This window comes from Triturus cristatus, chromosome 9 (genome assembly GCF_964204655.1).
Source record: "Triturus cristatus chromosome 9, aTriCri1.1, whole genome shotgun sequence".
NCBI classification, from domain to species: Eukaryota; Metazoa; Chordata; class Amphibia; order Caudata; family Salamandridae; genus Triturus; species Triturus cristatus.
This window is the reverse complement of record NC_140592.1, coordinates 1,000,471,259-1,000,496,154: the sequence shown is the minus strand read 5'-3', so window position 1 is coordinate 1,000,496,154 and position 24,896 is coordinate 1,000,471,259. Positions and strand designations below refer to the sequence as shown.

Below are 24,896 nucleotides of genomic sequence, written 5' to 3'. Positions count from 1 at the left end.
CTGCAGAAGCGGCCCTGTAACAAAAAAGGCCCCCCAGGGGCCCAAAACCGGCCCCCACCCTAGCGGCCCACCAGGGAAATGCCCTGGGCCCGCTCCAGCCAGTCCGGCCCTGATTGCAGTGCTTCCAGGAAGCAGCCTGCGGCTTCTTACACTTACACCCACCTGAAGTGCAATAAGTGAAGTGAAGTGCAAGAGTTCTTCAACAAATGCATATCATAGATGACTATTACCATATGACGAAAATTGTTCTAACCAGAGATTTCCATAACAGTTATATAGTTATTTAATAACCTGACACATGCCTCTCTATGTCAGAGAATTACTACATGTAATTTAAATTAGATTAAAAGCAGAGAATAATGGGTTGCTATGAAGTCAAGGATGTGTGAAAAACCATTGCCGGATACTTGCTAAATCGATACCAAAGGGGATGATGGACGGAGCGTTTGAGCAAATCAAACATTCACCCCCAGTCAACTGCCAAGGTATCGCTTTGATCACCCTAAGTTGGTGGGGTATGCCCAGACGTGGGTCCCTTGCTCACTTTGCCACTGGATTCAAGATAGCCTGGCTGATAAGGGTTATGAACCCGAAACCGGTCCCAGGATGCTTGTTTCCCGTCCAGGGAAGACATGGCTTGGCAGTTCGGGCTGGACTGTTCCCATGAGGCACAGGGTCAGACTGATTTGCATATGGCCATGTCTGAACTGGGGAGGTGGAGTGAGCTAAAGAATGATTATGGATTAAACCCAGATCAGTTGACTGGGGGTGTGTTTGATTTGCTCAAACGCTCCGTCCATCATCCCCTTTGGTATCACTTTGTTCGCCCTAAGTTGGCGGGGTATGCCCAGACGTGGGTCCCTTGCTCACTTTGCCACTGGATTCAAGATAGCCTGGCTGATGAGGGTTATGAACCCGAAACCGGTCCCAGGATGCTTGTTTCCGGTCCAGGGAAGACATGGCTTGGCAGTTCGGGCTGGACTGTTCCCATGAGGCACAGGGTCAGACTGATTTGCATATGTCCATGTCTGAACTGGGGTGGTGGAGTGAGCTAAAGAATGATTATGGATTAAACCCAGATCAGTTGACTGGGGGAGAGTGTTTGATTTGCTCAAACGCTCCGTCCATCATCCCCTTTGGTATCGGATATTACTTAATGGCAGCCATAAGACATTGTCTGGATGGCCATCTTAGGTGAGGTAACAATGTGAGCCTTTATTAACAGCTACACTTAATTGCTTTATGAACGTTTTTTATTTTATTTTCTTAGGATGTGACAGGAAAAAATCATACAAAGCACAATCCATTGTATCATAAACAGAGAAAATAAAAGATAAACTAAACTTCCCGAATTCATTCCCCTTATTCGTTTTGTAGTCAATATAGAATAAAGTGCTTCTCGGTAATGTTCTAGCTCTCACTTCCCAATTTCAAGTAACCGAGTTCATTAAACAAACTTCAAAATACAGAAGACCTAGCAGCAACTATTTATAAAGTGCGTAAACGATGTTCTATATATAATAAAGTGCTTCTCATTAATGATTCTAATACTTAAAACTCTAATTTATATAGTAGATCAAAGGATTATAATCGCATAATTCTGTGCTGCCTGAAAGATGCTTTTCTTTTCCATAATATTCAAGTGGCCAAGAAATACATGCCTCCATAGTCCTTGCCAAATAGAGCAATGTGATAGCTCTCTTAACAAGGTAGTTAGGAAGGAAGCCTTCTTTGTGTATTTATATCTTCTTTGAATATGATTGGTACAATTTCCAACCAGACTCGGGGATTATACATATAAGTGTTATCAGCTGGCATATCCAGTCTCCATTTACCAAGGAGCTCTTTCTAGGTTTAATTAGGTTTTTAGGTTAGCCATTAAGCATAAGAAAATGCAAATTTATATCTTCGAGATGTAGCAGGTTCCTTCTCACTTTCGGTCTGATTTGCTGCACTGTCTTATTGGGGACTACTCTCCCCAGGGGGTGTGAAAACCAAAAATATAGTTCACACTAACCTGCTGAGATCTACCCTCCTATAGGAAATGGAAAAGCCCACAATCCCCGTCAAAAAAAGCAAATAAAAAAAATATCCAGATTTGGGACACGACTCCTGAATCCTTGCACAGGTTTCTCTGAAATTAGTGATCCAAGTGCATCCATGTTTATTCACAGGTAGCACAAGGTTTTCAAAGGAAACAAAAACATAAATGTTTGATCGCCCCAGCCCCCTAAAATTGACTTGAGCTTACTTGTAGTTCACTTCCTGAAGAACAGATGGTCATCAATGGACCAGATAGCTCTATGCAGAGAGTGGGGCAGGGTAGCAGTGGTCAACAAGCAGCTTGTAGCTCTTAAGTATCTGTAGAAAAGATTGTCCTCGCTTCTCTGTGGAAAATTCAAGAGTCGTCTTAGACTGATGGAGGTACAAGTTCCTATATGGATAGTCATCTCTATTTTATTTCCCTAGTGCACCGTCGTAGAATACTCTACCCCGAGATCACATTTGGGGGATACTAACAACCAAGTTTTGCATCTATAATATTGGTCCTCCTTTTTTTAGCACTATGTACAGCTGTGTGTGGGTTCCAAACTGTATGATAGCAGTGATTGCAAGAGCAGGCATGCTAGACCCAAAGGTTGTGAGGGTTGTGGGTCTACATGTGGAGACATGCAGGACTCAAGGATATTGGGGGTCCCAGGTCTGGTATGATTGTCACTTCCTAAATGTTAAATGCATGATGGCCCCAGACCTAGATTTACTGGATTGAATAGTCTTGGTTCAAGGTGTAGAATACTTGAGAGTTCCGGGCTGTACAATAGATTTTTCGTGGGCCACATGATTGGATGCAGAAGGTTGGTGTCACACGTGTATTTTCAGATGATTTCAGGCCACCAGAATAGTGACGATGGAAGGGTGTCTAGCTCATAGACGAGACAGTGAGGATGGTAGTACTGAATACTGAGGCTTTGAGCATTCCACACTAGGATGCAGTGGCTCTTATGGACTTGGGCCTGGATGTCAACAATGAGATTTTTGTATGGGTGACTATCCCAGGCTTAAGATGGGACTTAAGGTGCGACTTTGCCGGGCTGAAGAAGGAGATTTTGCTAATTTGTCTCAAAACAGAGGAGCTACCTTTGTAAGTCTTTGTACAGAGCATCTGATTCACAAAGGTATATCTATAGGCAAAAATGACCATGCACATAGACTTACGCTTACTGCTGGGAGCAAATCCTCACTTAAATTCACTTCAGCAACTCCAGGTCAAGAATTATGTCTGGTAGTAGGAGTTTGTGCCACCCCCTTAAATCAGGGAGTGGGAGGGGGGTTACATGTACAAATCAAGATACAACTGAACGGTGCAACTAATTATGTGATCTCACTATGTAGAACGCTACATAGAACTACGAGTTGGAAAGAATAGAAAAACTGCAATCACTTGAGGAAAATTATACACACTGAGCAATCATCACAAGTGGACGCACATATATACAGCCCCTACCATGGGCTCTGCCCTTGGCCGCTGAAAGACACTTAGGAACATGACACCAGCTACAATTGTGTTGTATGTGATTGTGTGTCTGAGATATATAATGCCTCATGAAGTGTCTTTGAGTGTGTGTATAATATTAGATAGAGATAAATTATTTGTTGTTCTTATTTATTCATTAAAAATCTACATACTTGTATTTTTGATGTAGGGGTATCTGTTATGTTTACATTTTATAAAGTGATTTATATAGGTGTCTGCTTATGACTGTTACATACTAATATTACAAGTTTAAATTCATTTTTATTTATTTTTGTATTTTTCTATTTGCATACTGTGCTGTATAAGGGTGTCCTTGAGTCAAAGAGGCAATTGGTTTGTGTATCTCACTGGGCAATGGATAATGGCCAACGTAAAACTCACCATGGTCCTGGGATCAACACAGATCACTAGTAGGGTACTTTGGCGTCTGGCAGGGTAATGAAGACATTCCAGACTTAAAGTGTAGAATCGCGATGTGGCATATAACCTTGCTTTTACAATCAATCTTCACCCACCGCGTCTACTTCTAGAGGCATGGGAAGACATGAGCTCCCGTTTTAGTCATTGGGAGTACCTAACTTCACACTCAATGTGTATTGCAAATTTACTGCAGTGGGTATTACTGGGGATCCGACACCTGAACCCCTAAGGATGACGGTGAGTAAGATGGCCGACTGAACTAAGCATTTTAATGAATCAGGTAAGTCATTCTGTTTTTACAACTTCTAATCGAGGAAGTCTGGGGTGGTTACCTCCATCCACTGAAAAACAGTAAGTGACGACAAGCCATGTTACCCTGGCTTAGTGCATTCCAGAAGCACAGTATTCCTGACTATTTGCAATCCAAGTGAGAAAACATAATTAGCTATTAAATTGTGAAGCAGCAACAGCTTGTTATTACCTTTTGGAGAAGCAAGAAACGTGTAATTAACTTGTGGAGGAGCAATAAATAGTTATTAAACTTGTGGAGGAGCCAATGAAATACGGCATTGACCAACATATTCAGAAAATGTATGTCTTTGGGAATTGTGAATCATTATGCAAATGAATACTGAACAAGAAGCTTGCAATGTAAACATGTAGAAAAGAATATAGCTTGTCTACTGCTCAGAAAACTTCTGAAAGTTAGTAAATCTTTCTAGCAATCCCTGACACGTTCCTTGCCCTACTGCCAGGCGATGCATTCACCCATAAACATCTTCACAGATTTACTGCAATTAGAAAGAGCCACCAAAGCAGCACACAGCACTTGGCCAGGCAAAGTGTAAGATGGACTCCAGGGACCAAGTCACTCCCTCAAGCTGGATAACTACACATTTAGGTGAAGGCAACAGGGAGACGGGCACATAGTTGATGACAGCGGGTTATAGAAAGTCGTTTCACTGTTTGAGATCCCATGGCCGATTCCCTTTACATTAACTCAAGGAATAACACCAGCGATACATCTTAAAGTTGTGTTAATCCATACATTTTAAAATTCACTTATATACTACAATTGTATATATTTTTTGTTTTTACTTGCTGGAAGGGTAAAGATAAAACCTTTGTGTGGGAATGAGAACGGACGGTGTGTGGTGTCTTTATAGGGCATTACATTGAGACACACAATTCTCCGATATACAGGTCAAATCCCATTCACTGAAATTTCTGTCACCCAAGCAACAGCATTATTCAAAACTTCTTGGGTTAACCCCAATACTTTTGCCACAACCCCGTTCTCTCACGTGACTACAGCTAACACTGGTTTCCTGTAGCAGAAGGGACCTTTGTTTTCCTTGAAAGATGAGCCTCCATCTGTGACATCCATGCCCTTATTCACCTTGACCCAATAAAAGCTACCCTTGCTTTCATAGAGTCTATTTCTTCCTGGTCCAACACCGCATCACAGTTTTGATTCCTTCATTCACCATATGATACACGAGGTGCCCTATGTATCCAGCTTGGAGGCAGGAGGGGTCCCTTCCACGAGTGAATACGGAGAATTCCTGACCCACTGGGAGAGAGGCAGTCTATGGCTGTGCTTGGCACCGAGCTGACTCTCTCCGTCTCACCTCGCAGGTCGCCCACAGGCCCACTCCTTCTCTGGGGACACCCTCCCTTAGCACAGTGCAAGCAGTGAGGCCTAGAAGGCTGGGTTCAGTAGACAGTAGGGTTCTGTATGGTCACCTTGGCCACCACTAACTCTTGGATTAACGTTGTTCCCAGGCAAGGGACCAGAGATACTGTACGCTGGGCAAAAGCTGAGCGACAACGAGTGGCACACGGTCCGTGTTGTGCGACGCGGCAAGAGCCTTAAGTTGACTGTGGATGATGACGTGGCAGAAGGTGAGTTTCCAATCAACTCCACACATGGGTGGTTCAATGTCAAGTCTGTTTCCTCATCCTTTGAATGTCTTCCTCGGTCAGAATTAATCCCTGGCTTCTTACTTCCTTTCGTACGCTCTTACTCAGGGCTTTAAGTGGGATGAAAAAACTGGAGGGTCTCTCACAGGGGCGTGGCTAATGTAATTAAGGGCGTGGCTTAAAACACACAAACTACAAATCTGTGCTCAGCGTAGTGTGCCGCCGACTTGTATTTTGCTGTTTTTGTCATTGCATCCAGATATATGATACAACAAGTAACATTATACCTACAAGTCAGGAGTATTGGCTTTGTCAATGGTTGTTAGTTGCAGAAGATAAATAAGCAGCAACAATGGCTTGTTTATAATATTCAAAAAGCTTCCACCTAAATCCCTAGTGATACCACGACAATGTTGCTGCTCCTAAGTTTCAAAAAGAGAAGGGAAATCCAGAGAGAAAATAACTCTCTTTAAAGGATTTCCCTTCCCCTGCAACACTCACCTGGCATGACGTCATGCCGTAACTTCTCCACTAGTGAGAAGTGAGTAGTGTGAGCAGGCGCACATCGATGTGCCTGCTGTAACTGCAGTCTGGAAAAAAACGGACCGCCTGTGCCAGGGCACAAAACAGAGCCCGATAGCGACCCGTTTCGAGGCCCCCTTCAAAAAACTGCCGGTGCTCAGCACCGGTGAAACCCGGCCCACTTAAAGCACTGCTCTTACTTCCCCTTGAATGTCCCCTTTTCCAATCACCATCATTTCGTGTTGCATCCTCATGTTGTAGTGTTATTCCTGGACATGAAACCTCTCAGTCAGTCATGAATTCGCACAGTCACGTTTTATTGTGAGAGAGTGAGAACCAATACAACCTCTGCTGTAGCCTTCTTACTGCAATTAAAATACTTTGGGCCTCATGTGGAGGGGCCTGCGTTTTTCGAAGGTACCACCACACCCAGTAATGCCTACACCACAGGATATGACGTTTCCTAGCTTCTATTTTACCAACCCATTTGGAGTGGAGCAAAGCACATGGTAAGGAGTTTGCACACTCGATTACCACGCGATTTGCATTTTTAATCAGTTTTCTCTGGACAAATATCCAGGTGGCATGTGGTTCTGCCCATCTCGTAGTAGCTGCTTAGCCTGGAAGTTGAGATAACTCTGTATTCCTGAGAATTACTGATATTCGTTGTATCAGTAATTCCACTTGAGGGTATAAGGCTTCCTGTTACAATGACGACATACGTAGATTTTTTTTTGTTTAATGTTCGCTGTCCATGTTTTCATTCCAGGCCATCAGCCACTGCACAGGTCTTCTCTGTGTCCCGGGTGTCTGTATGCGTTACCTTTGAAAGTCCTAGGGCCTATAGCAGTCTACTTTCTGTGCCATACTGTATTAGGTACCACAAGTTTACTTGACAAACATCAAAATAGTCTGTCAGCGCTGCTGTTCCCCAAGTTGTGCTGCTATGTCAGTTATTTGATAGCCTGGCTCTCCTTAGGACTGCACTGGCCGTCCCAGCTAACTAACTGTGGAAGGAGGAAACGAGGGAAACTGACAGGACAGACAGAGAGACATTCAGACAACATGGTTTCAGACCGGCAAAAAGCGACGCCACTGCAGGGCTGACAAAATGGAGCAGTGGAGCGGACAGACCGGGGAAATGCAGGGGCAGATTTACAAGCTTTTAACATGGGAAATGTGACGCAAAAGTGGCGCAAGGGGCTTGTAAATCTGCCCCGCAGTGTTTCCCTCCTGCTGACGAGTTTGACGGATAATGGTTCCTTTCTCCCATAACGTGCCTGAGACTCATTCCAGGCGGCAATGCTCGCGCAGCAACACTTACCTGGTTGCTGTCATTCCATATCATCGCTTTTCTTTTGTCATGGAATATGTTTAATGCACACTCGATAAACAAAACGATTGCTGATCTTTAAGAACTCTCCCACGTTTTAAATACATGCCACAGAATATACAATAAACAAAGCATTTCCTCATGCACCCTTGGCGCGAATCTTGTTTCTCTATTCCACATCCATTGCTGCAGTTGTGGCTAAAAAAAAAGCAAAGTGCAATTCATTACCTTTCCACAAGATGGAAGCATTTACCCACTGCAAAATTACAATGACAATGCCAACGTGGACGGAGATTCATTCGTCTAAGAAAGACTCTGTCAAAGCTTATCTTTTTACTATGCTGAGACAAACTGGTTGTATAATACTTTACTGATAGCTTATCCATACAAAGCAATATCGTTGTTTTCTGTAATTACAGTGAAACGTAGTTACATAAATAATGAACTGCATCGATGCTTTGCAGTATGACAACTGTACTGTGATGTGTAGATAACCATATGTATCATTGTAAATGTATTGTGAGTGAACCTGAAGCAGGACGTCAGTGGCCTCGAACTAAATGTAAAAAGTGTGTGTGCTCTTGATATCTTTAAGTAAAAAAATCTATTATAATGAAAAAGGTACATACATGTATTTATGAAGGATAAAAAATAGACAACAGTGTTCCAACAAAGAATCACAAAAATAATGTGCACTTAACTGGTAAAGACAGAAGTAAAATATGAAGATGGCATCCTCTCGATTAGACGGAAAGTTGATGATCAATAAATGCACCGTTAGAGTGCTGGTTTCTTATAAATAGCTCAGAACGTTTCAACAACACAAGTTCAACACACAAGACTTCTTCAGGATGTTCTAATCATATACATCGGGTTTGGGGGGTTACCACTTAAAAAAAATATTAATAAGTATTAAAATAATTAAGTGAATAATATATTAAATCTAAAATTTATTTCAATAAATACTTAAAATTAATATTTAAGAATGAAATTAGAAAGTGCTATATAATTTACAAGGAATGTATATTTAAACTTACAAAAATTACATTCAAATTATATACCGATGTTTAAAAATGAAACAAACTATAAATGATTGTAACTTGATATCACTTACCTTTAAAGATGTAAAGTAAAGGTACTCTTAATGTAAAACTCTTAATGTAAAGGTACTCCTGGTGTACTTTCGGTGATTTAAAGCCGCGCAATGTAGTAACTTGTGAAGGAACGACTGGCGTTCGTGGTAAGTTCTCCTGACAGGCGAAGGGGGAAACACTGGAATCTAAAGCACTTTGCAGCATTGCATACTTTCCTTACACTACCCATTATTAGCTATAATCCCTGTTCTTTAGGTTCAATAGGTCATCTCTTCCAATGACTTGTCTCTGACAATCGAATCTTTTGGCCTGTTTTTTTTTGCTTCATTAAATGGATAACTCTGTGGGGATGGGCATCAAAATTGTGAATGAAGGTCACATCTGTTAATGGATTTCTCTATCTCTGAAGGCACGATGGTGGGAGACCATACCCGCTTAGAGTTCCACAACATCGAGACCGGGGTGATCACGGAGAAGCGCTACATGTCTGTCATCCCTTCCAGCTTCATTGGCCACCTCCAGAGCCTGATGTTCAACGGCCTGCTCTACATCGACCTGTGCAAGAATGGCGACATTGACTACTACGAGTTGACGGCCCGCTTTGGCATGAGGTCCATCATCGCTGACCCGGTGACCTTCAAGACCAAGGCCAGCTACCTGACCCTGGCCACCTTGCAGGCCTACACCTCCATGCACCTCTTCTTCCAGTTCAAGACCATCTCTGCAGATGGCTTCATTCTCTTCAACAGCGGCGATGGCAACGACTTCATTGCTGTGGAGCTGGTCAAAGGGTAGGGGCGGTTTGTTTATTCTCATGAGTCCTCCCTGTACCCTGGGAACAATATTATTCGTACAAATGCACTATTTGCCGCAGAATCCAGGAAAGAGAGATTGGGTCTAGCCCTGAACCTTTTCTACAATGTAATAATTTCTTTAGCAAAAAAAAAAGTTCTTGCGCTGACGTTCCTAACCTTCCTAAAGAGGAAGTGGCGGGGTAGGTTAGAAGGGAAAGAACTGACAGGGCATCACTGATTTTTGTGTAATGCGTGTTTAAACCATTTGTATTAATCACTCTAAAGAATCTGCTTTTCAGTGCTTTATTTGAGCCTGTGGTTTCCGGTGCTTAGCATCGGCACTTAATCACAGTCGCTATAGTTTCATGAGCACCAGTTAAGGACGCACTCATTTTTGGTAGGCACAGAGAGATTAAGTGATTTGTGCTGAATGTTTAGCTGATGCTGAGACTCAAACCTGGTTCCCCAGCTCTGAAGTCGGCAGCTCTGGCCATTATGCCCCATCCTCTCTGCACTTCCTGGTTAGTAGTTGGCTCTTTTTAGACGGTGTTACAAGAACAATCGGCTGGTACAAGCTGCCTCCTGACGAGAGCCCTAGCACTTATGTTTTTTACAAATTAACCACTGCTGCTTTCACGAAGCGTCTAAGCATGAGTGACCTTAGGGGTTCATTCAGCAGCATTGTGGCCTGTATGGGTCACTTTTTATTTATTTACCGACGTGCCAGCACTTAATGTAAGGGATTCCTATGGCGTAATCTCATGACATGTATCTAACCCTACAGCTGCCTTACTGATCTTTCAGAACCACTAGCGTGTCGGAGAATCCCACCTTGCACTGACAGTTTACCCTAGTTCAGACATCATGTGCTGGGCTAGTAAGACAATTACATTTTACATGGGTAAGGGAGAGAGAGGTGCAGGGCCGGACTGACTACCGGGCGTTTTGGAATTCCGCCGAGCAGGGGGCTGATTTCACTGCGGTGGGGGCTGATTTCGTTCATGGAGACCTGCGTGTACCTCGAAATAATTAAAGCAAAACGAATTTCGTTCAGTACACGCAGGTCCCCATCAACGAAATCAGCCCCCAGCTCAGCAGCATTCCAAAACGCCCGGTAGCCAGTCCGGCCCTGGAGAGGTGACAATGTCCCCACAAGATTTCAAAGGGGAAAGTGAGGATTAAGCAGTGGCGACAGAACATGTCTCTTTTGAAGTCATGCTGCACATCGCCTGTCTCCTTGAACAAATGTAACCGGAGGGGCAAACCACTGACATCTTAAGGATTTTGGAGGTCCAGGGTAAGAAATATTTTAGGGCCCCTGATCAGAACAACTTTGAATGTTATTACACATTTTCTGCTAATTCCTAGTATTGAATTATGTGCTAAAGGCTGAGATAAAGAAATAGATGAAAGCAAGATATTGAAAAAGTTTACTTTGCTAGGGGGCCCCTGGAAGGCGGGGGACCTGAGCAAATACCCACTTTATCCATGCCTTAAACCTCCTCTGGTGCAAACTCTGTACGGGTGCCACAACCCCTTTGCTTCATTTATTTCATTGTGGTCATAGAGGTGTTGAACCGATCCTTGACTGTTCGGTTTGTCAAGCCAGGTGAACTAGAAGGTATTCTACCTTTACTACGTGGTCATTACTTCGTATTACCATTACTACGCATATTTTAGTTCACAGATGCCATTACTTAGCATGCATTTACTATGCATGTTCCATTACTTAGCATGCACTTACTACGCATAATGGAGTTAATGTGCATATTAAAGTTTTGGGGTACAGGGGTATTTTTAGGGGTCAGGGTGGGTTAGGGTTTTGGGGTGTAGGGGGTATTTTTAGGGTTCAGGGTGCATTTAAGTTTTGGGGTGCTGGGGTATTTTGGGGGTTCAGGGTGCGTTTAGGTTTTGGTGTGCTGGGGTAATTTTAGGGGTCGGGGTTGGTTAGGATTTTGAGGTGTGGGGATAATTCTAGGGTGTGTTTAGGTTTTGGGGTACTGGGGTATTTTTAGGGGTCAGGGTTTTGGGGTACATGGGGTATTTTGAGGGTTCAGGGTGCATTTAAGGTTTTGGGTGCGGGCGTATTTTTGGGGTTCAGGGTGCCTTTAGGTTTTGGGGTATAGGGGTATTTTTAGGGGTCAGGGTGGGTTAGGGTTTTGGGGTGTAGGGGTATTTTTAGGGTTCAGGGTGCATTTAAGGTTTTGGGGTGCTGGGGTATTTTTGGGGTTCAGGGTACATTTAGGTTTTGGGATGCTGAGGTAATTTTAGGGGTCAGGGTTGGTTAGGGTGTTGGGGTGTAGGGGGGTATTTTTAGAGTTCAGGGTCCACTTAAGGTTTTGGGGTGCTGGGGTATTTTTGGGGTTCAGGGTGGGTTTAGGTTTTGGGGTGCTGTGGTAATTTTAGGTGTCAGGGTGGGTTAGGGTTTTGGGGTGCATGGGGTATTTTGAGGGTTCAGGGTGCGTTTAAGGTTTTGGAGTGCTGGGGTATTTTTGGGGTTCAGGGTGGGTTTAGGTTTTGGGGTACTGAGGTAATTTTAGGTGTCATGGTGGGTTAAGGTTTTGGGGTGCATGGGGTATAATGGGGTATTTTGAGGGTTGAGGTTTCAGGGTGTGTTTAAGGTTTAGGGGTGCTGGGGTATTTTGGGGGTTGAGGGTGCATTTCGATTTTGGGGTGCTGGGGTAATTTTAGGGGTCAGGGTTGGTTAGGGTTTTGGGGTGCATGGGGTATTTTGAGGGTTCAGGGTGCATTTAAGGTTTTGGGGCACTGGCATATTTTTGGGGTTCAGGGTGCGTTTAGGTTTTGGGGTGCTGGGGTAATTTTAGGTGTCAGGGTGGGTTAGGGTATTGAGGTGTAGGGGGTAATTTTAGGGTTCAGTGTGTGTTTAGGTTTTGGGGTACTGGGATATTTCTAGGGGTCAGGGTGATATAGGGTTTTGGGGTGTAGGTGGTATTTTTAGGGTTCAGGGTGCGTGCCAGGGGATAGGTTAGTATTACAATTATTTTTTTGTTTTAAAGTACCAATAATGCGTTGTAACGGTATGCGTAATAATTAACTGCGAAGTAAAAGCATTTTTTATGATTTTGTATATATTTGCGAAGTAAAAGCATGCACACTAAAATGATGCGTAGTAAAGGTATTTGCAAAGTAAATACCTGCGGAGTAACGGTCTGCTAAGTAGCATCATATATTCGAACTAGAAGAGCAAGGGAAACAGGAGGTACTATTTTACTTTAATGTTACTGCTGGCTCGGCTGGAGAGAGGCAACACCTCAACGACCACAATTAACTATTTGCAAAAATACAAAGAGGTCTAAGGGCCCTCACTCAGTTTGCTCCTCAGAATACAGATCTTCAAAGAGACGTGTGCTATAGGTATGGTTTGTCAATGTGTTTGATCTTCCATTTCAGAGGGACCATTCTGCACAGAAAAGCACACTCTACAATCTGATGAGTACACACATGCATATATTTGTGAATATAATTTCAGTTTGTTTAATGATGTGATAAGGGCATTTCGGGATCTCCACATACTAAAACTAATGTATTAACAATAATTGATAACTGACCATAAAGTGCTGATCTTTGTTGTTAAAACTCTACTCTACAGTCTCTGAACTGCATAATGTGCAATCCTGGACTCCGGTCCAAGCTCACTCCCTTGACAAAATTGTGTAATCCATGTCCCATTGCTTTACTTCACTATGTATCATCATTTTTCTTAACCACCCAGTTTGAGAGCACAGTGAAATGATTCAGGTCGGGGTCTGCACTCTGCATAAGCCTCACATATAACGTAAAGTAATATTAATTCGCATTTAATAACAATGTAGTCTAATATATATATAAAGAGTATAACAAACTGGCACGTTTTCTTGTAGCGCGTTCTAACATCTTCTTGATGTTTTATGGGATTAGTTGAACCTTACAAAGCTTTTTAAAAAGTTGATCTGAATTTATATTTGGATCTTTGATGGTTTATTTGAAAGCGTATGTCGAGTGATAAGCAATTCGGTCTGAAAGTCGTTCTGGTCTGAATAGTTTTGCATATCTCTGTCATTCATAATAGGATATCTGATAGGGCGTGTACTTCGAAGTGTGCGGTCAGTTGTTGTGTGGTGCTCAAATATATTTTGACAGCACGCGCTAATGATTCGTGTACTTCGAAGTGTACGGTCAGTTGTTGTGTGGTGCTCAAATATATTTTGACAGCACGAGCTAATGATTTCATTAAACAACAATAACGCAGCCAACGATCTGATCTGAAATGTCTTTTATCTGAGTTGGTCCAGTGTGAACATGGCGTTGAATTTTCCATTCATGATTGACTGTCACCATAACTTGATCAGATGATTGGTGGCGGGTGGAAAGGGGAGGGCGCCATTTGCAGCCAGTGGGGTTCTCCTTTGGCCATTATGTTCCTCTGCAATAAGAAGTAAAGTGGAAAGTTTAAGAATTCTTACAAGCTACTTCACTGTCGGAGGCTGCACATTTCATGTGGGACTATGAGTATATTTGGAGAGAAGTGAGCAAGATCTTTGATCTGTCCATATTAAAGTGCTGCCACTTGCACGTCAATTTCTAGAAATGAAAAAGCCAGATTTGAACCACATCAGAAATTCGCTTTAAACTTCTCCAATGAGGCAATTCTAATCCACAGTTGTTTTCCCTGGCAAGCGAGAATTTCTGCGTCTCATTGCAAATGCTATTCCAAAATACAACCACTAGGTGGAGATAACCGCACATTCTTTATCCAATTATATATAAAATGAAAGTACAAGCTAAAATGTGTTTACAATGCGCGGTACAATGTAGATTGAGATGTATTATTGCCGACCCATTTGTATTGTTTCCATTTAATTAGCTGTGTTTATTCAAGAGGAACAATTACAAAACATTCGCTTTACAGTTTGAGAGCTGGAGAATATTTGCCGTTTCCCAACTGACTTTAATATAGTGTTTACTGTTTGTGGATCCTATAATGGTATCGGAACATTCAAGCATGCTATAGCCGTAGGGTTTAGTCCGTTTCGTACGCCCTTCGGGATGACTTTCTGGACTGGGACCTGGGGGGGGGGGGGGGGGGGGGGGGATGATAAAAGATAGCTTCTTCTTAAAGCATCTGGTTTCCATGTAGGGCAAAAGGAGTCTCGTGCCGGGAGTGTTATGGCTCATGTTCAGCCTTGGAGTATCTTTTAGGAGACAACGGTTTTATGTTATGCATAGCGCGATGAAGTGCTAAGTAGCAGGACTGCTGCTGCTCAGGGCAGCGTTAGAGGGGTCTTGGGTCCACTCCTGGCTTTGCACTAGCAGCAGAGTCCCGGAGTTCGAGAGCATTCCTAGAGCCGTGCTAGGAGCCCTGTTTTATAATCTCACTGGGAGCGGCATTGGATCAGTGATGTGCACTGTTAGAGCCACGTTTGTAACCTTGGTGATCAAGCAGGTTGAGGGTGCAACACGCCCTGAGGGAGGCACGTTGGCAGAGATGTGCATGAGGTGTCAAATTTAAGGGAACTGATGCCTTCAGCAGATGACTGACGTTCGTTGGCAGGGGTGCCAGTGGGTCATACCATTTCTGGAAGGAGTGACTACGGCTGCGTTTGGTTCGGGCCCAGAAAAGCAACAGCACATGTTGAAATAAGTAATTAAGTGTGTGCATTACGGACTAGTGTCTGTGTCCATGTGCGGCGTCTGGGTCCAGGTACAATATCTTGGTCGAGGCACGGTGTCTGGGTCCAGGTACAGTGTCTGGGTCCAGACACGGGGTCTGGGTCCAGGCACGGGGTCTGGGGCCAGGCACGGTGTCTGTGTCTAGATACGGTGTCTGTGTTTAGGTCCGGTGTCTGGGTCCAGGCATGGTGTCTAGGTATAGGCATGGTGTCTGGGTCCAGATACGATGTCTGGGTCCAGGTACGGTGTTTGGGTCCAGGCATGGTGTCTGCGTCCAGGTATGGTGTCTGGGTCAAGTTATGGTGTCTGGGTCAAGGTACGATGTCTGTCTAGATACGGTGTCTGTGTCTAGGTATAGTGTCTGTGTCTATATACGGTGTCTGTGTCTAGGTATGGTGTCTTGGTCCAGGCATGGTGTCTTAGTACAGGCATGGTGTGTGCGTCCAGGTACAGTGTCTGGGTCCAGGCATGGTGTCTGGGTAGAGGCATGGTGTCTGGGTATAGGTATGGTGTCTGGGTCCAGGTACAGTGTCTCGGTCCAGGCATGGTGTCTGGCTCCAGGTATGGAGTCTGGGTCCAGGTACAGTGTCTGGGACCAGGCACGGTGTCTTGGTCCAAGTACTGTGTCTGGGTCCAGGTACCGTGTCTGGGTCCAGGTACGGTGTGTGGTTCAGTACTGTGTCTGGGTCCAGGCACAGTGTCTGGGTCCAGGTACAGTGTCTGGGTCCAGGTACGGTGTCTGGGTCCAGGTACGGTGTCTGGGTCAGTACTGTGTCTTGGTCCGGGTACTGTGAAAGGAGGACTGATTCAGCTCAAGGCTGAGGTGCTTTGATAGAACTCTCCTAACACCAGCAATATAATTTATGGCTGCTGCGAGCCAACAAGACTGGGATGCAAGGGTTGTGGCACATTGGCAGTGCCCATATGGGTCTCAGCACCAAGACTGCTTAGATTCTGCATTGAGGTTTATGAGGAGATGTGACTGTTGTTGATGTTCATTGGTAGATCTGCTGTTCATGGTCTCCATGCGACACATCTGGTCTATTCCCTCCGTAAAGACATACACTGTTCTCCTGGAAGAAGTGATGCAGTGAAGTGCAGTAGAAGGCAGGGAATCTTTGATTAATGGTGTTTTATCGGTGGTTTTGCAGACCATCAAGGCAGCTGATTTAACCCCATCATGCACTTGTGTGTTGCAGTTACATTCACTATGTGTTCGATCTTGGCAACGGGCCCAATGTGATCAAGGGGAACAGCGAAAGGGCCCTGAACGACAATCAGTGGCACAACGTAGTCATCACCCGGGACAACAGCAACACCCACTCCCTCAAGGTGGACACCAAGATGGTCACGCAGGTCATCAACGGTGCGAAGAACCTCGACCTGAAAGGTAAATGTCTAGAAGCAGCCAAAGAGGTCCACACTGCTGGGGGATCTAGTGGAACACAAGCAGGCAGGGGACCACCATGCTTCGACCTCGAGGGCCTTATGATGCAACGTGCATATCGCGAGGAGGCCAGGGTCCTCAGAACTTGATGCTGTGATAATGCAATATGTTCACGTAGACAGGGGGCTGATACTTAAGTAATATAGTTGAAGTGTATCTGCGTATGAGCAAGGTAACTATTCCTAGCTCGAACTTAGCCATGTCCTAGTTCAGCAAATGCATAAAGAGAAAAGAATACGGACAGATTTATCTAAAATTAAATTTATAATCCACAGCGATTACCCCATCAGAGGCCACTTGGTCCTATAGAATTTTGGAAAGTAGAATCTCTTCATGAAGTTACCACTACTAGATGGTTTAATAAAAAAAAAAAAAAGAGGTTTTAGGGCTTTCCTAAATTTTACATGATTTTAATCAATTTCCAACGAAGGAGAGAGTTTATTCTACAGAGTGGGTCCCAGTAATCTTAAATGTTCTCTGTGAACAGACGAATATCGACTTGAGGCCATCATAATCTGAACTCAAGTGTTCTATAGTAGAGCATGTGCACACAGGGCGGTGATGGACGCGCATGTCAGCCAGTCAGCAGGGAGCTGTGCTACCAATGTCAGTAAATGACTGTGCGATGGTATTGGCATAACATTCAGAAACGACAGAACTGGACTGAGTGCATTGACTGAGCCATGCAAAATATACACGCGATGCATGTCCGCATATCAACCATAAAATATTTACTACAAAAATATTTCTGCAAGAACATCAACTAACAAGACTATTGTGAAGGAAAGTATATATAGGCAGCTATAGATTTATGAATCTCACCTCCACATCGAGGTACTTATGTTGTCAAGGAATTTAAATGTGGAGTTAAGAATAGTTAATCTCTTCTTTTCTATATAGTTACCTTCACAATCATTTGGTAGCCATTATATTGGCTAGTATATTTTGTAGCACGATACTTGAAATTCGATATTTTGGTAATATAGCATGTAGATGGAATAATAACTGTGATTGCCATATCATTGAAGCTTTAGCACTACAGCTAATATATGCATCTAAATTAAGCATGAGACCTTCTCGTGATGTTGCGTTTGTTTTCATGAACACAGGTGATCTCTTCATCGCTGGTCTGGCGCAGAGCATGTACACCAACCTTCCCAAGCTAGTAGCATCTCGGGATGGATTTCAGGGGTGCCTGGCTTCGGTGGACCTTAACGGACGACTCCCAGACCTCATCAGCGATGCTTCCCACCGCAGCGGTCAGATCGAGCGTGGATGTGAAGGTATAACTCTCTATAGGAGCAGCACGCTGTCAGGCAGGCTGCCCTCTCAACTCATCCTCATCTCCAACAATACCCCGGTCACCCCATCCCCTGCGCCCAGCTTTTTTCCATCCCCGGAACCTTCCTTGGAACTTTCCCTGGAACCTTCCTTGGGAACTTCGTTGGGAGCCTCTCTGGGCCTGGCGCTCATTGCGACCTCCATCACCGTCATCAGCATGTCACCGCCTGGTCTCTGATTTGCAACAACACTGCGCCAGATTGGTTGGGGGTCTGGGAAAAAGCATTTGTGGCAATAATCAGGGCTGTGATTGGTTGGGGGTCTGTGATGAAGCCTTTGTGGCGCCCATAATGGCCATGATTGGTTTGGGGTCTGGGAAGAAACCTTTGTGGTGCTCATCAGGGCCATGATTGGTTTATGGTTTGTGAAGAAAAGTATGTGGCACCCATCAGGGCCACGATTGGTTTGGGGTCTATGAAGAAACCATTGTGGCATGCATCAGGGCCTTGATTGGTTGGGGGTCTGTGAAGAAGATTGGTGGTGCCCATCAGCACCAGGATTGGTTTAGGGTCTGTGAAGATGTCTTTGTGGCAAACATCAGCACATAGTAGTGCCCATAGCAGTGCTCGCCATGTAGTTACAGGAGAGTGGTAGAGAGGCAGTGAGTGCACTGTGAGCATAACATTGTTTGGACGGTCCATAGGCTTAAGCACACATGTATGGAGCTATGTTTTTCTATCAGAGAGCCCACATTTTGGATCTTAAATGTCACAATCGGATGATCAGATCTAAGCCTCTACGTTTACTTTTTTTTCTGCCTGTTCAGGAACCTTTGACGTTTGCAGCTAAATGAGAAATTTCTTCAACATCTTTGGCTTGCAAAGAGAGGGCAAATACATCCCACCAGATAATTTTAAAAGTTCTTGCAGAGAAGTTTTACTGTAAAAAAAGAAAAGCAGACAAACAAATTTAGATGAAGGAATCTAATTTTTCTCTGATTCCTGTACCTTGGTTCTCACTAGGGCTGCCGTTAGGCTAGGGGATCTCATTACTGTAGAAAACCCCCATGTTGTTGTCCAGATTCAGAGAAGTAAGGGCTCTTCGTGTGATCTACCTGCTTGGTAGACGATTGGACTGTGACAAGTCCTGAAACCGACATGGCGGTCATCCACTGATGACAACACCAGGGCTTGTCAGCCGCTGCTTGATAAAGCAGTACTTTCACGGTTACCGACCTGATATTCCTCTTGCATGGTTACAGAAACTGTTTTGTCAACCTGCGTTAATAGGAGCAGAACAAAAAGCTCTCTGTCTCCAATCAAAACCTGCGCCACCATGTTTTCATTTTTCGATTCTCTTCATTTGCAGCCGTGCGTCTGAAATGATGTAACCTTTTCATGTACGCCGGTATAGAGTTCGATGGACACGAGTACTACTAAAAATGTATTTTTTGTTTTCATAATGAGCATTAGAATCCTTAGTGAGGTGAATGAACAATAATCATCCTGGGAAGGGCAGTGCACGTGACAGGACAGGAAGGGTTGCTGCAAAGATCCAAATATACATTGGATCGGGAGCAATGATAAATTCGAGATTGATTGATTCACATTTTCTAGAAGTGGTCCATACTGTTAGTCAGAATTAGTTGGCCTTCCAAACCACATATGATTCTTAAAGGTACTCCTAACTTTATCCAAGGCGGAAGAAGAACACATTTTGGCAAAGTTGTAGTATTAGAAAATATACAAGAGCAAATGGAAGACCTTTGGAACTAATATAGAGTCACACTTTTGGTGAATCTGATAAGTGTCTTGGTCTTCCTCGTTTCGACCATGCTTCCCAAATTACCACCCATTCGAAAAAGGGCTCAACTACCTTCTACCGCACCCTGCCTTCCTGGACTGGTACAAATGGGTGCTGTACAGAGAGATCTTCAAAAACAGAAATTCCCAGAACAGCTTGAGTAACTATGATTGAGCTACGTCAATAGAGACCACAAGGAAAGGAGGTGAGTATATGGGCTTTTAATGAACCCAATAACTTGGTCAGTGGTTCTATGGAGGATCAACATCAAATCTCTACCATTGGGAAGAGACAGGCCTTTGGTGTGACAATGTGCATAACTTGCGGTCATCTAGTCTCGGGCTCTCAAGGGCCCTCAACCAATCAAAGAAAGGCATGATGCATCACACAATGACCTGCTCACCAGCAAAGGACAACATGCCCCTTGTCACAGAACAAGCACTCAGACACTGTGCTGGGGGATTTGTGGGTGTGGGGTCGCATGTGACGTTCTGGACTGTACTACTTTGGAAAATTCAGAGACTTGAAAATGACGAACATTTTACTTTAATCGCCAAATGAAAACGTTCTCAATGGCAGATGCTGTTTAAATGTCAAATATTGTTAACCAAATGGATTTTCAGTGCAAGTTATCAATATGTTTTTGAGTGTGTGGTACCAGATTCCAAGATCTCATGATTATTTGTAGGTATTAGGCTGAATGGGGGGCCCTGAAGGCTGCCCCCCCCCCTCACTCCACAAATCGCAGGGGCTGCAGAGGCCATTGTTACGCCTCTGCATTTGACACTGGAATAGGCGACGCAATCGAGACCACAGCACAAGGGGACAATCACGAAGGCTGAGAACTACTTGCCTTAGACAGCAGGCAGGAGCTGCTATGAAATGTGACTTAGTTACCAAGAGCTCTTTAACAAAGTGATGTAGTTAGGACCAAAACAGTCTAAACAGTGGTCCTAAGAGATGAAGCGGGGCTTGGGGTGCGGAAGTATTGTGTACCCTCCTCCTGTTGAGACTTAGTGCAGGGACTGCTTGTGCTATGTAATTGCCAGGAAGGCCGGCAGGAAGAATAGAGGTTCTGAACAGATGACAGGAGGCAGGTGATAAAATGACAGCACAGGCAAGCAAAACACAGTGCGCATAGACAGAGGAGATGAGCACATGCAAAAGACATGGATATTGGTGGTAATGAGAGGCATAGAGAATGGAGGTAAGCTTAGGCAGGAAATATGAACATAGTCAGAGAAGATGGGCATTAATTAGTGGAGATACACATTAACAGTGAACATAGGCATAGACACGATGAACCTAGAGAGTAGAGATGGACAGAGAAGGTGAGCATCAGGAGTGGAGATCAGCATAGGCAGTGAAGATGAGTGTTATTTAGTGGAGACGGGCATAGACAGTGATCATAAGCATAGACAAGGAAGATGATCATAGATAGTAGAGATGGGCATAGGCAGTGAAGATTAGCATTATTTAGTGGAGGTGGGCATTGGCAGTGACTGAAAGCATATATAATGGAGATCGGCACAGGCAGTGCAGGCAGTCATTCTCAGTGAAGACAAGCGTAGGCAGTATACAGCCCATAGCATCTAAGATGTATAAGCAGCAAAGATCAGAACAGGGAGATAAGAGGGGCATAGAAAGTGAAGAGGCAGTGAGGGAAGATGGTCTGAGACAGAGGAAATGAGAATCATGGGTGGAGATCAACATCGTCAGCGAAGTAGACCATTATTTGTGGAGACGAGAATTGCCAGTGAACATAAGCATAGACAATGACGATGAGCATAGATAGTAGAGATGGACAGAGAAAATGAGCATCATGGGTGGAGATCAACACAGTCAGTGAAGATGGGAATTATTTAGTAGAGGTGGGCATTGACAGTGAACATAAGCATGGACAATGAAGATGAGCATAGATAGAGATGGACAGAGAAGATGAGCATCGGGAGTGGAGATCAGCATCGTCGGCGAAGATGATCGTTATTTGTGGAGACGAGCATTGCCAGTGAACATAAGCATAGACAATGACGATGAGCATAGATAGTAGAGATGGACAGAGAAAATTAGCATCATGGGTGGAGATCAACACAGTCAGTGAAGATGGGAATTATTTTGTAGAGGTGGACATTGACAGTGAACATAAGCATGCACAATGAAGATGAGCGTAGATGATAGAGATGGACAGAGAAGATGAGCATCGGGAGTGGAGATCAACACAGTCAGTGAAGATGATCGTTATTTGTGGAGACGAGCATTGATGGTGACTGTCATCATTGACAGTGGAGATCGGCATCCTCAGTGAAGATAAGCATAGACGTCAGAAATGGGCATAGCAAGTAAGATGGATGTATGCAGGGAAGATGAGAATAGGAAGTAAAGACGGACATAGAAGGTGAGGATGGCCATTATCAGTGACGCATAGACATTGTAAATGAGCATAGCAACCAAAGATGGATATATGAAGAAAAGGAATAGGAGTGAAGATTGGAATAGGAAATGAGGATGAAAATAGTCAGTAGTGATGAGAATACGTATTTGCGGTGAGAATACAGGAGATAGAGGCAGTGACGGCACACTCAGCACTGACACATGGGCAGAAGTGATGACAACACGGTCAAAGCAACAGACATTTAAGCAGTAAAATGTTAATAGAGAACCTTCTCTTCTAGTTTCTTGTGCTGCTGGGTTTTCTACTGTGGTTTAGAAATTAAGTGTCAATATATGTGGTGCTATTTATACAGAAGTGACTGGAACTTACTTTTAGCATTTTTATACCAAACATTGATGTACCTTGGTGCATTTAAATGCCTGTATTATATTACTATTCGTGATAGTTGTTCGAACTGCTTATTAGAGAATAATAATTATTTTATTAGTAAACCTGGGTCGTGGTGTTCTTTTGTTGGCAGGACGAGCAGAGCTCCGCGGTCTGTGGGAATTACTTATGAGCTATGATGCATTTTATTAAATAGGGATAAAGAGTCTAACTTTGCAACATTTTGAGGCATCCCTTCAAAGACGAGTCAGTGTCTATGCAGACAGTCATCAAAAAGACACACAACTTCCTTCACATATATACTTCAATTATAGGCAATATGTCCATAGAATTAGGCACACCCACAGACCAAGAGTGTTTTATAAAAAATTAATTAATTTATTGTATCAATTTATCAAAATATGTCATTTTCATAATGTTTAAATATACATTTTTTCTTTTTATATATATAGTGCAAAGTAACAATAGTAAAATAAAACACATCCTGGCCCAGCACACAACGTGATTACAAAATCAATAAATGAGAACACATGGAAAGACCAAAATCTACAAATGAAAAGACAACAAAAACAATCTTACAAGACAATGAATGACAAAACACAATACAACATGCAAATACAATTAAATAATAAACAGTAAAAAGCACTATCACCTGGGTGGAGCCCTGAAAACTATAATAATATAAAACACAGAACATGATGAAACCTAATTGAAAATAGTGATCATGAATTCTGCAGATTAAGGGATTCATTGGAGATAGCGAGCAAGGAACCAGTACCGATAAGCTGAATATTGTGATTCCCAGATGGCTATACCCCTTTCTCTAGATGTCACCCTATTTGTACACAGACTGCATGAAGAATGGGGGCAGACATTTTAATAAGGCACCACCACTGCAGAGTGAGGATTGAATTTGCCTTGGATTTACTCAGAGTTGGTGTGAGCCTAAAGCAAGCTCGGACAGATTTAGAAACCTGCTTTCTCAGCCCCAGTGAAGGTAGACCCCCCACCCAGAACTCTTTTTAGTTAACATGTACTTGATATCATACACGGCTTATATGTTTACCTATAGTTTACTATAGTTTGTCACTAAGCGTCATTACTGAGAAATCCCATGCTCGCTTGCGAACGTGGAGAACCTGGAACTTTACCCCATCTTTCTTTTCTCTTCCTTCACTTGGTGCCTGTGTTTCTTTTTCTGACTAAGCAAGGACCTGGCTGTCATCGAAACTCCACCTGTTGCGATGAACCCTGCTTCACTCCATATTTGTAGTGCACTAAAATTCACGCAATACGTGATATGTTTGAAGAAGTTGCTGAGTGGTCAGACAGTGGCACCTAGATGTGTCGTAAGTCATCTGCTAGTAGAGAAGACTAACTCTCAAATGAATGCGGACTCCATTGCACTGCAGCAGTCTAAGAGGCCAGGTCACCCATTGCCTTGGGGGAGTTGTCCAGATCTTCTCAGACCTGTAGGACACACGAAATTGAAGATCACAACGTTTCACTGCATACCGGCCTCATTCCTCACCCAGCACTGCAAATTTAGAATATCTTTTCATCAAACTTACATCTAAACGGCAGTCAGTTCAACCTAAGAATGGGGTAATTTGGCATCATTAAATAAATGTCTGCAGTAGACTGTACAATAACCCAAAATCTAGTCGCAAACAACATACGTGAATAACAGATAATGTAATTGACCACATATTGGAGAAGGGTATTCAAAGAAGCAAACTAGAAGTGTTGCTGGTGTACCCTGGATGCAGAGTCTTTGGACCATGAATATGTGCAGCAGATAAAGTGATATCAGGCCGGAAACGCTGAGAGTGAATGGCAGAGACGTTTTAAGGGATGGGCAAAGTGGGCAATTGCCCAGGGCCCTCAGGGAAAGTGAACGTTATATCACAGTCTATTCTATTTCTCTATCTAAACGGCTCTCCCTCTATGCCTACCACTACCATGGACTTTGTCTTCCTACCCTCTGCCATCTTGGGGACTTTTGGGGTCCCAGCCAAGGCATATTTCAGCTGTTTTTGTGTCATCCTGATAAATGTTGAGATAATATTTCGTTTTGTTTGGCATCATGGAGGCTTGAATTAGCAGAAAGTTGGTAATGAAATTCAGATTTGTACGTTTGAGGGGCCCCAAAATATGTCTTTCCCGTGGACCCAAAGTCCTTAAGATGGCACTGGTGAAAGGACATTCGCTAGGGTTGGGTTAACTTGCGCCACTGATCCAGAGTAAGGTCAACAGCTTCTTGCACCAGTGAAGAGTAAGGGGTGTGAGAGAACT

At 43.6% G+C, this 24,896-nt stretch overlaps 1 protein-coding gene across 19 annotated transcripts in view; it reads left to right on the top strand.

Moving 5' to 3' along the window:
* Positions 1-24,896, top strand: part of NRXN3 (neurexin 3) — a 2,213,138-nt gene that overhangs the window by 1,194,980 nt on the left and 993,262 nt on the right. For all 19 annotated transcript variants that reach the window (XR_014968865.1, XR_014968864.1, XR_014968862.1 and 16 more), the window contains 4 exons: positions 5,741-5,860; positions 9,237-9,618; positions 16,491-16,681; positions 17,848-18,021. Coding sequence is in view for 14 of the 19 variants with exons in the window: in XM_085626627.1 (XP_085482753.1) it covers positions 5,741-5,860; positions 9,237-9,618; positions 16,491-16,681; positions 17,848-18,021 (867 nt within the window). In the remaining 5 variants the exon portion in view is untranslated. The remainder of the gene's footprint in view (positions 1-5,740; positions 5,861-9,236; positions 9,619-16,490; positions 16,682-17,847; positions 18,022-24,896) is intronic.